The sequence below is a fragment of the Anomaloglossus baeobatrachus genome, chromosome 4 (genome assembly GCF_048569485.1).
Source record: "Anomaloglossus baeobatrachus isolate aAnoBae1 chromosome 4, aAnoBae1.hap1, whole genome shotgun sequence".
Lineage (NCBI taxonomy): Eukaryota > Metazoa > Chordata > Amphibia > Anura > Aromobatidae > Anomaloglossus > Anomaloglossus baeobatrachus.
Window position 1 is genome coordinate 379,874,910 of NC_134356.1, and position 12,335 is coordinate 379,887,244.

The 12,335-nt window shown below is 41.5% G+C and overlaps 1 protein-coding gene across 1 annotated transcript in view; it reads right to left on the reverse strand.

Moving 5' to 3' along the window:
* The window catches only part of LOC142302424 (cadherin-related family member 3-like), a 338,150-nt gene extending 331,158 nt beyond the window's left edge, over positions 1 to 6,992 (reverse strand). Inside the window, 2 exon segments of the mRNA XM_075343486.1 lie at positions 5,545 to 5,697; positions 6,824 to 6,992. Coding sequence (XP_075199601.1) covers positions 5,545 to 5,697; positions 6,824 to 6,992 — 322 coding nt within the window.
* Between the last annotated feature and the right edge of the window lie 5,343 nt (positions 6,993 to 12,335).

Here is a 12,335-nt window from a genome sequence, read left to right on the forward strand (position 1 = left end):
TAGTATTCGCCCATCGCTAATTGTTACTAGAGATGAGCCACCCTCTAGAGGCTCGAGTTCGGTTCGGTTCATCGAACGGAGGCCGCGTTCGGTTCGGCAACAATGGGAGGCAATCACAAACACATAAAAACACCTAGAAAACACCTTCAAAGGTGTCCAAAAGGTGACAAACAACTCACAAGACAACACAAACACATGGGAAAGAGACAAGGACAAATACTCATGTGAAAACAAAACAGCTGGACGAGGAAAAAGAGGACAAGGCACAGATATAGGCATGCCCTTCTAAAATCATGTGGAACACAACAAGGGGACTCCAAGCAGAGTTTCCCTTTTTTCCAAAAATTGGGCCCCACAGACACTACTTCAGTGGCAGCACTTGTGCCCCAGTTGCAAACTGGACAGGTTGATTTGCTTCAAGCACATTCAAAAATACTCCTGCCTTTACTCTCCCCAGGATGACACAGAGGTAGTAAAGTCCTTGCGGATCCATGAGTTGTTCATCTTGATGAACGTTAGTCTGTCCACATTGCCACTGGACAGACGCGTGCGCTTATCTGTCAGCACACACCCAGCAGCACTGAAGACACGTTCAGAGACAACGCTGGCTGCGGGACACGACAAGATCTCCAAGGCATAAGTGGCGAGCTCAGGCCATTTTTCAAGATTTGAAGCCCAAAATGAGCAAGGCTCCAGTTGCAAAGTCAGGGCATCGATGTTCATTTGGAGATACTCCTGTATCTTCCTCTCCAGCCGTTGACTATGTGTCAGACGTCTTGTCTCTTGTGGCCTTGCATTGGATAGTCTAAAAAAATTATGAAACGATTCCATAAAATTGCTGGTACCAGCACCAGATACGGTGTTGCTGGTAAGGTTTGACTGATAATGACGAGACAGTCCCATGCTTAGCAAGTGACAACTTGGAGATTCACTTCGTGCACCACTGGTGTTTGGTGGAAAAGCCGAGCTAAGATCGAGTAACAGCTTTTGCTGATACTCCTGCATACGTGCATCCCTTTGTATGGCTGGAATTATTTCACCAAATTTGGACTTCTTCCGGGGATCTAATAGTGTGGCAACCCAGTAGTCATCATCACTTCTAATTCTGACAATCCGAGGGTTATGTTGGAGGTAGTGCAGCAAGAAAGCACTCATGTGTCTTGCGCATCCATGTGGACCAAGTCCTCGCTGTGTTTGTGGTGTAGAGGTGATAAACGTGCTTTCTTCCGCTGACATCTCCGCCCAACCTCATTCAACCGAAATTTGACCAAGGTCTCCCTCATCTGCTGAGTCTTTCATGTCCATCGAGAGTTCATCCTCCATTTCTTCATGGTCTTCTGCACCTTCCTCAACATTTTGGCTGCTACCATGCGCCCTTGTTAATCCCTCTCCCCCACCGTCCCATGCTTGCTTCCATGGTGATGATGAACGTCTGGACCTTGTAGATGTTGGTATCCCTTGCGCATATGAATCCTCCTCTACTTCCTCCCCTTCCTCTTGTCCCACCGCTTGACTCCGAATAGTGTTTAGCATGTGCTCCAGCATGTAAATGACTTGAATTGTCATGCTGATAATGGCATTGTCAGCGCTAAACATATTCGTCGCCATGTCGAAACTGTGCAGAAGGGTGCATAGGTCGTTGATCTGAGACCACTCCAGCAGCGTGATCTGCCCCACCTCTGCATCTTGTTGGCCCAGGCTATACGTCCTAACATATTGCACCAGGGCTCGGCAGTGCTGCCACAGTCGCTGCAACATATCATAGTATCATAGTATCATAGTTTTTAAGGTTGAAGGGAGACTCTAAGTCCATCTAGTTCAACCCATAGCCTAACATGTTGATCCAGAGGAAGGCAAAAAAAACAAAAAAAAAACCCAATGTGACAAACAAGTTCCAATGGGGAAAAAATTTCCTTCCTGACTCCACATCCGGCAATCAGACTAGTTCCCTGGATCAACACCCTGTCATAAAATCTAATATACATAACTGGTAATATTAAATTTTTCAAGATAGGCGTCCAGGCTCTGCTTAAATGTTAGTAGTGGATCACTCATTACAACATCATGCGGCAGAGAGTTCCATAGTCTCACTGCTCGTACAGTCAAGAATCCTCGTCTGTGATTATGATTAAACCTTCTTTCCTCAAGACGTCGCGGATGCCCCCGTGTTCCAGTCGCAGGCCTAGGTGTAAAAAGATCTTTGGAAAGGTCTCTGTACTGTCCCCTCATATATTTATACATTGTGATTAGATCCCCCCTAAGCCTTCGTTTTTCCAGACTAAATAACCCCAAGTTTAATAACCTGTCTTGGTATTGCAGCCCACCCATTCCTCTAATAATCTTGGTCGCTCTTCTCTGCACCCTCTCCAGTTCAGCTATGTCCTTCTTATATATCGGTGACCAGAATTGTACACAGTATTCTAAGTGCGGTCGCACTAGTGACTTGTACAGAGGTAGAACTATATTTTTTTCATGAACACTTATACCTCTTTTAATACATCCCATTATTTTATTAGCCCTGGCAGCAGTTGCCTGACACTGTCCACTAAAGTGAAGTTTACCATCCACCCATACACCCAAGTCTTTTTCTGTGCCTGTTTTACCCAGTGTTCTACAATTAAGTACATAATCATACATTTTATTTCCTCTACCCAAGTGCATGACCTTACATTTATCTACATTAAACTTCAATTGCCACTTCTCAGCCCAATTCTCCAATTTACATAAATCTCCCTGTAATATAAAATTATCCTCCTCTGTATTGATTACCCTGCAGAGTTTAGTATCATCTGCAAATATTGAAATTCTACTCCGCATGCCCCCAACAAGGTCATTAATAAATATGTTGAAAAGAAGAAAAAAAATATGGAGAGTCGAATTCCAGCTTGTCGGCACATCGCATTTCAGGCAATGAACCGGCAGGCCAAAAGACTTCTGGAGCGATGCAAGTCGCTCAGCTGCGGCGGTTGAACGGCTGAAGTGAGCAGAGAGTAACCGTGCCCGCTGCAGAATCCCATCTAGGCCGGGATAGTGGGTTAAAAATTGCTGGACAACAAGGTTCAACACGTGAGCCATACAAGGCACGGTGTCACCTTGCCCCAGCGAAGGGCCGCACCCAGGTTTGCAGCATTGTAGCACACAGCCTTCCCTGGTTGCAGGTTGAGTGAAGACAACCATTTACGAAACTCGCTCGCAAGAGCTGACCACAACTCCTCCGCTGTGTGACTCTTATTTGCAAGACATTTCAAGGTAAAGACTGCCTGATGCCATTGAGCTCTGCTGCCAGCATAGTAAGGAGGTGTGCAGGATTCCTTGTATGCAGTTACAACGCGGGTGGCCTGACCAGGCAGGCTTGGGGCGGAGGTGGAGGACCCAGACGAGGTTGAGGAGGCAGAAGCATTGGAGGAACTTCTACATAAAGAGGATTGACGCACAAGTCGTGGGGACAGCAAGACTTGTTCAGCAGACCCTTTTCCATCTCTCACCATAGTTACCCAGTGCCCAGTCAGCGACATGTAACACCCCTGTCCATGCTTACTGGTGTAAGTATCGGTGGTGAAATGCACCCGGTCACACACAGATACTTTTAGGATGGCAGCAAAAGTGTCAGGTCTTTGGGCAAATAAAATTGCGTGGCAAAAGTGGGCAGGTGGGTACAGTGCCCGGGTTCTGTGGGTCAGTGGACAGGAAAGGAACAGTAACTTAGTATTCCAGACACTTTTAGGATGGCAGCAAAAGTGTCAGCACTTTGGGCAAATAAAATTGCGTGGCAAAAGTGAGCAGGTGGGTACAGTGCCCGGGTTCTGTGGGTACCAGGACAGGAAAGGAAAACTAAGTTACTATTCCAGACACTTTTAGGATGGCAGCAAAAGTGTCAGCTCTTTGGGCAAATAAAATTGCGTGGCAAAAGTGGGCAGGTGGGTACAGTGCCCGGGTTCTGTGGGTACCTGGACAGGAAAGGAAAAATTAGTTACTATTTCAGATACTTTTAGGATGGCAGCAAAAGTGTCAGGTCTTTGGGCAAATAAAATTGCGTGGCAAAAGTGGGCAGGTGGGTACAGTGCCCGGGTTCTGTGGGTCAGTGGACAGGAAAGGAACAGTAACTTAGTATTCCAGACACTTTTAGGATGGCAGCAAAAGTGTCAGCACTTTGGGCAAATAAAATTGCGTGGCAAAAGTGAGCAGGTGGGTACAGTGCCCGGGTTCTGTGGGTACCAGGACAGGAAAGAAAAACTAAGTTACTATTCCAGACACTTTTAGGATGGCAGCGAAAGTGTCAGCTCTTTGGGCAAATAAAATTGCGTGACAAAAGTGGGCAGGTGGGTACAGTACCCGGGTTCTGTGGGTACCAGGGCAGGAAAGGAAGCTTCACTTTCTATCCTTCCTAATGATGAAATGCAGCAAGGAATTCTCTGAGCTGAGGTGCACAAATGCTGTTATCTAAAGCTGTGTATAGCGTTTGCACGGACCTGCCTAGCAGCTATGGCTATGAACGCCTGGAAATCAGCCCTGAAAAGGGCTGAAATAACCATCAGTCCCTAATCCCTAGAGTGCTGTGTAGCTTGCACTATGTCTATAGCGCACACAGCAGGATCGGCGGCAGCAGCGTGAGCGGTGACATCACCCACACACACAAAGGAGATAATGGCGGCGACAGGGGAAATGACCGTATAAAAATAAGGCAAGGACATGTGACATTCACAGCCTATGACACATGCCCTTGCTTGTCTGGCAAAAATGCACTTAGCTGTGTGTGTGTCTGTGATTGGCTGATATCCTGGCCTGCCCCACTGCACGCGCGCTTAGGAAAAAAAAAAAAAATGGCGATCGGCATTCTCTCAGCAGTGCACCACAGATCTAAACCGCGTCCCCCCACCACACTATATGCTGAAAGTTGATAATAGCGTGAATCACAGTGACCCACACTATTACAGTGAAAAGCCAGCTAGTAACTAGCTAGGCTTTTTGGTGATTGAACATGAAATTGGTGAACCTTGAACATCTCTCAACTCTAATTGTTACCCAATATACTTGTAAATGCGGGAAACAGACCTAAGGAAGCAAAACACCAGAAAAGCTCAATAACCTGAGGTGTTTGCATTTTTAAATGCCATGAGAACAGCACACATCATAATAATTTGTTTGTAGCACATTTTAAAATTTACTATAGACTTGAAACCACCATGGCATTTCTTTTTACAAAAAGTAAACATAAAAGAAAAAGAATAATGCTGTATGTGAATCCAAAACCTACCGTATACTTATTTCATTTAGTATATATGTATATATATCATTCAATATATGAGGTTGGTTTGAAATGTATGAACTGAGACCAATAATAGTAATTATTAATTTATCAAAAATTAATAATTTAAGCAGTTTTTAAAAACAATTACACTTATTAATATTTACATATAAACAATCATGTGGTTTGTGACAAGTTTATACATTTTGAAATAACAGGAATATACAGTACCATCAACATAGAGTCGAAATGCAAACAGCTCTTAGTCAATCCATCAAAAATAAATAACATATTCTTACTTCGGTCAATTCTAAAAGGTACACTTGGGTCATCTATACGGAAATTTGTACCAGATCCAAAAGCTTTAGCAATTTCTTTATTTTGTGTTCTTCCTTCAGGCAATCGTACTGGAGATACTTTATCAAAGGTGACTGCAATGACTTGAGATATCCCTGCAAATGTAGACATCATAACATTTCACTAAAACGTAAATGCAGAAATTTGGTATGAGATAAACCGCCAATAATAAAGAAAACCAGTATTCAATGTACTTATACTTATATACTGTTGATCTGAATCATCCAGCTTTAATGTCCTTTAAATGTGATGGCCTTCTAGCTCAGTTCAGTTTTTATTTCACTGACCAAATATTTTAAATTTCTACCAATTTGTATTTGTTTCAGATAAACTTGCCCTATTTCTGTACATGAAAATGCATTATGTAATTTTTGTACATGAAATGCAGATGTACTACTTCAAGATCAAGGCTAAATCAAAACCTTTCTAAATACTTAAATAGCATTATGCCAATGATAGTTTCGTTTAATTCTGCTTTCATCCAAAACCTCAATATTTAGATACGGCTAAGAATTATGCCAATGCTGCAGGGTGTAGAGGTAGAAGTTACACATTGCCAGTGGTGTTTTAGTAGCCCAAAAACTTCCCTGCAACATAAAATGGCACCAGCGTTCAGGCTTGTATTGCTCCACAGGGGAACAGGGGAATCCACCAGTGGGCCCTTGTGTTGAAGGAAGCCACATACCCCCCAATATGAGCAGTGTTGCTCACATTACATCATTCCTCATCTCATAATTCATTCAACAAACTATCCAGGGCATTACTACATAGAGTTACATATACATTTGTGAATGAGGTTGGCTGAACAGAGGGCTCCCTAAATCAGTGTTACTGGTGGGCTGTTGGCAGCTGAGTCTGACACTACCAGTATTATAATCTGAATATGATATGTATGGGGGTATACTAGCTCCAGGTTATGTCTCTGCCTACGCTTCCTTGTGACATGGGTCAGTGACATAAGGGATATTTTTTTACACGATCCTCAAACTGGGACATTGGTGTTCAGGAATGACAAGTATTTTCTACCCTGTGTAACAAAAACAATTAGTCAAGAATGAGTAAAAGGCTGAGGAGTGAAACAATACCTTTCTATGACCTTGAAAAAACCCTGTTTCTACTCTTGGACAGAAAAAGAAGTGACCATCATAATTCTAGTATTAGGAACCTGCAAAATCTCTTTGGGCAGAAAACATTGAAAGACACGTTAATAGATTGACTTACTTGCAAATATGAATAGAGCTGTAATAATTCCTTTTGAATCCATCATTGTATGTGGACAAGAAATGGCATCAGTAAAGCATCTGAAAGTTTTGATGGGTATTTTCCTGTTTCTTCCTCACTCTTTGTGTAACACACTGCTGCTCTTTTCACACTGATCTAAAGTAAACATATAAGTGTGCTATGTACATGATCATTAATGGAGCCCAATAAGAAAATATGTACACTTGGCTCATCCTTGTTTACTCTGACGTTGCTATGCTTCTCTAGGTGCGGTGTTCTGTCCGTGCTAAGTAGAACAGTAAAGTAGCTTAGTTATAAAAGTTTGATTAAACTTATGTAAATTCCATTATAGTTTTCACATAATTGTTTTAGTTAATAATAAAAAACGTCATTCACTTAATTTCTTCAACATATAGTAACCTCTTCATCCCGGGGCGATTTTCCGTTTTTTTCCGTTTTTTTTATCTCCCCTTCTTCCGAGAGCCGTCAATTTTTTATTTTTCTGTAATTTTTGCCATACAAGGGCTTATTTTTTACAGGACAAATTGTACTTTTGAATGAAGCCTTTAGTTTTACCATATAATGTACTGGAAAATGGCAAAAAAAATTCCAAGTGCGAAAAAATTGTAAAAAGAGTGCAACTGCCCGATTGTTTTGGGGGTATTTTTTTCACGGTGTTCACTATAAGGTAAAACTGGTGAGTTGGTTTGATGCATCAGGTCAGTATGAATTTGTTGACACCAAACATGTATAGATTTACCTTTGTCTAAAAGTTTAAAAAAAATTCACAAGTTTGTCCATAAAAAGGTGCACTTTTTGCACCATCATTTTTTAGTGATGGCTTTGTTTTTGGGTCTTCTTGAGCTGATGTTTTTAACGGTACAATTTTTGCGCCGATGCTATGTTTTGTTCGCCTGTTATCACATCTTGAGCAAAATATGCGGCGACCAAAAAACGTAAGTTTTGCGGTTAGATTTTTTGCCGCTACGCGGTTTAACGATCGTATGGGTTGATTTTCTATTTTGATAGATTAGGAATTTCTGAATTCATTGATACCAAATGTGTGAATATTTTTTATTTTGTTAATTCTTTAATTCTCAGTGGGGTGAATGTTGGGTGATTTGAACTTTTAGGTTTTTTAATTTTTTTTTTTTAATTTTTTTTTACTCTTCTTTTTTTTTTTTTTTTTTTTTTTTAATTTTACTAGTCCCCCTAGGGGACTATAAGGATCAGCAGTCTGATCGCTAGTTCATTTTTGTAGTTCAAAGTTACACAGCTGAGATCTGCTGAAATGCAGCGTTCCTCTCACATACGGCGCTCTGTCGGCAGTGAGATGAAGTGAGTCATGATAGCTACAGAAGTCATCACATGAGCCTGTGCTAACATGGCAACCATAGGCCCCACGTGATCACGTCACGTGACTTCCAGTGGCAGCAGGGTAGTGAGCGCTTATTGCACTGGGCATGTACATCAGACTGTCACATTTTGGCAGCACGATCTAAGGGGATAACAGGCACATATGTCAGCTGTTCAAATCAGCTGACATGTGCAGGGATCTCAGCAGGCTGCCCACATCAGCCGGTGGTGAATACCCTGAAACAATCCATGACGTACCCAGTACGTCATGTGTCGTGAATAGGTTAAGGCCCCCTTCATAAGTGCACATAAAAAATATATGTGCAGCATGCTCTATTTTGACCATCCGTGTGGCCATTCCTGTGTACATGTGAATCATCCATGTGTCATCCATGTACTATCCATGTGCTATCCATGTGTATATGTTTGACATCCAGGGCATCAGGAAGAGCCAAGGCAAAGAGCCAGAATTAGAGCATCTGATGATGTTCAATTTATGATGTGGCTACCAGCTGGCATTTTTAGACTGTGAAGAGCCTGATATTCATGGACCCTCCCAGCCTAATAATATCAGTTCTCAGCTGTCTGCTTTACCTTTGCTAGTTAGCAAAAATGAGGGGGACCCTAAATCATTTTTTTCATTTAATTATTCATTTGGCTAAATAGAAAGCTCTACACGTTATCTATCTATCTCTATCAAAAATATAAAGAAGCAGCACTCCATAATTAAAAAGATGTGGACTTTATTAGCCCATGCAGTGATGTTTCCGTCCTATCACAGAAACTTTTTCAAGCAAGTGAATACAACCATCAAGAGCATATAAATATGAAGTCTAATCAAAGTTTCAAATCTCACATACAATTTCATTATAATACATTTATTTTGTATAAATACATGTGACAACTTATTTTTTCTTATTAAATTGGTGATTTTCTTTTATTGCACCCCTGGATTGTGCATTTAATCTTAGTCCCCTGACCCCTGTCTTAGGTCTGTTTCACATGTCAGTGATTCTGGTACGTATGTGACAGTTTGTTATATGTACCAGAATCACGGACATATGCAGACCAATTAAAATCAATGGGTCTGCGCACATATCAGTGATCTTTCACTGATCATGTCCCCATGCGGCGTACACTCGTGTCCGTGATTTCCACACAGTGACATGTCCGTTTTTTCTGGCATCACTTATGTCCCATGGACCACACTGTGGTGTGATCTGTGAAACACGTACCAGAAAAACACGTACATTGAAAATAAAAACCTTTTTATACTCACCTTATCCAGCGAGGCTGTCTATGGCCGCTGCTCTCTCCTGCTTTCTGGCCGGCTAATTATTCTCATGCATGTGCATTTATGCATTGCACAGCAGACTCGGAAGAAGCTGCACAGGGGAGACAGAGGCGACCAGACACAGCATCGTGAAAGAGATCAGCACCACGGACAGCAGGAGCAGGGACAGGTGAGTATAATTTCCTGATGTAGATGTGCTATCATGGATTATGGATCACTGATCATGAATTACAAATGTAGAACTCACGTGTACCGTAAATCACGGCACACGGAGGGACATATTCAATTTAAACACGTCAGTGAAAAGCGTCTGTGTTTTTCACTGACGGGTGAAACAGGTCTTAAACTAACCTTCTGGCGGTTTCACCTTTTCCCATCAGCACCCCGGTCGGTCTGCTGGAATTTGTGATCCGCCAGCAGCAGAGCATGTCAAAGGTCACAAATCTCATTTTGTCTCTCATAGAGATGAATTGAGCTTTTGTGACATAACTTATGATTTCCGGCCAATCTGAAGTTACGGGCTCAAGATGGTGCTGGGGGACCTGAGTGACATTGGTTAGAAGGGAAAACACCAGCAGGTGAGCTTATGACTGTGGGCCAGGAGGCTTACATTTAAAGTATTACTCCAGTGCTGAAAAAAGCACCACTTCAGGATTTTTAACAGGAATATTAGAAAACAGGAACCTAGGCAAACATCTGCCAATAGATTGATTGGATTTTTCTTTTCCATTTGATGGGATCCCTCATGTTACTCACAAGTTAAGTTGTACTGTTGTGCTGTTATTTATCAGGTTAAGGTATTTCAGTTTCTATAGCAGAATTTGCAATTTGATAGAAAATTAGCTAAAAGTCCATATACTAAGAGTAGTCTACACTGCCCCAGTTGGACAGACCATCAGTAGATTTGGCTTTCAGTACCATCTTTATGCTGATTCCACACAACTATACACCTAATCCCCTGACCTCACCTCTGCTGTACTACAGAACACCAGTCATTGTGAGGCTGCAGTTTGGAACATCATGTCTGCTCTCTATCTGAAACTTAAGCTTTTCAAAACTGAACAGCTTATATTTCCTCTGTCTTCTAAACTTCCTAAACCTGACATCTTCCTCTCTGTGTGTGGCACCATGATAACTCCTAAGCAGCAGGCTTGGTGTCTGGGGATTATGGTCAATGCCGATCTCTCCTTCACCTCCCATCTACAATCTCTTGCACATTCCTGTCACTTGCACCTCATCTATTCCCGCCTTGACTACTGCAATTCTCTATTAGTTGGCCTCCCCTTAACTAGATTCTCTCCTTTACATTCCATCCTTAATGCAGCAGCCAGGGTCACCTATCTGTCTAACCATTAGTAGGATGTTCTGCTCTGTGCCAGTCATTGCACTGGCTGCCCATATATCACAGGATCCAATTCAAATTGCTTATTCTCACCCACAAAGCTCTCCACAGTGTGGCACCCCACTACATCTCCACCCTCATCTCGGTCTATCACCCTACCCATGCTCTACGCTCTGCAAACAACATTCGACTAACATTCACACTATTCCGAACCTCCCACTCCTGGCTCCAAGACTTCGAGTGGCCTACCATACTCCCTAGCAGAATTAAATTCACATGGTCCCTACACAAATTTTCAGAACATAACTCCCCGTCAAACTCCACCGCACCCAAAATCAGCTCAAAGTTTTGGCTGATTGGTTCAGTCAGCCTTTATTAATCTCTCATTTCTTTGAGATGGCTGGATTGTCATTGTAAATAAACTTGTACCTTGTCCCCCACCTCATTGTAGATTGTTTTTTTTTGCTCTAATTATTGTATTTTCTATGACTATTACTTGTTTGTATATGAGCCTCTGAATTAAAAAGTGCTGAGGAATACGTTGGCGCTATAGAAATAAAGATTATTATTATTATTAGTCATGAATGAGTCCTATTCCAATACCAATATAAGTGGCAGAGCAGGACATTAAATGACATATTGTCCCCTCATCTAGAAAAGTATAATGCTACAATTATAAAACAATGTAGTTTTATACGGAAACTTTTTAAAACTGATGACATATTTTAGAAAGTCAATATGTGAAACTGCACAGAATGAGAGCAGTCATGCATGTCCAGGATCACTGTTTGTTTCTGAACCAGTCACTGATGTATTTCACAATTGATACACATAAAGTGTAATGGATTAACATTAAATAAAGGGACACCTTTTGCATCTAATGAAGTAGTCAACACAGCTGAACCAGATTTGTATATCTGTGTGTTTGCTAAGATTATTTGGTGATGTTTGGAAATATTCTGACTAAGACAACACATACATTTTTGAGGTTACCAATTGGCAATTCATCACATCTAAAGTTTGGTTGCTATGATGGATAATATATTTCTGAATGCTGAAAAAGATTAATGTTATTGACATTTCCTTACAATGAAGTGATGATTATAAGCAATGTTGCTGGTTCTAAAGCCTCACCTTGGCGTTATACCACCAGGCATCCATGATAGTGTTGAGTATGCCCAATAAATGTGTAACTTCTAATCTATTCTTCATAAACAGTCTGAAAATCTCTGCAATGTGACTTTTACATCAGTTTGTAATGGAATTTTTTTCCCCGCAAATATATGCTACTTTTAGTAAGCTTTTTTTTAGCTTTTATTTGCTTTTTGATCACGCGCAGAAGCATACTTCAAATCTATATATGAATCCTTATTAGGCCACGTGCACATGTTGAACGTTTGGTGAGTTTTTTACCTCTGGATTTTACCTCATGAGTGGATCAAGCAGAGGTAATGTATAATAGAAACACATCACCAGTTCTGTATTATTCACCCACTCCTGGTTTTGGATTACAAATACGG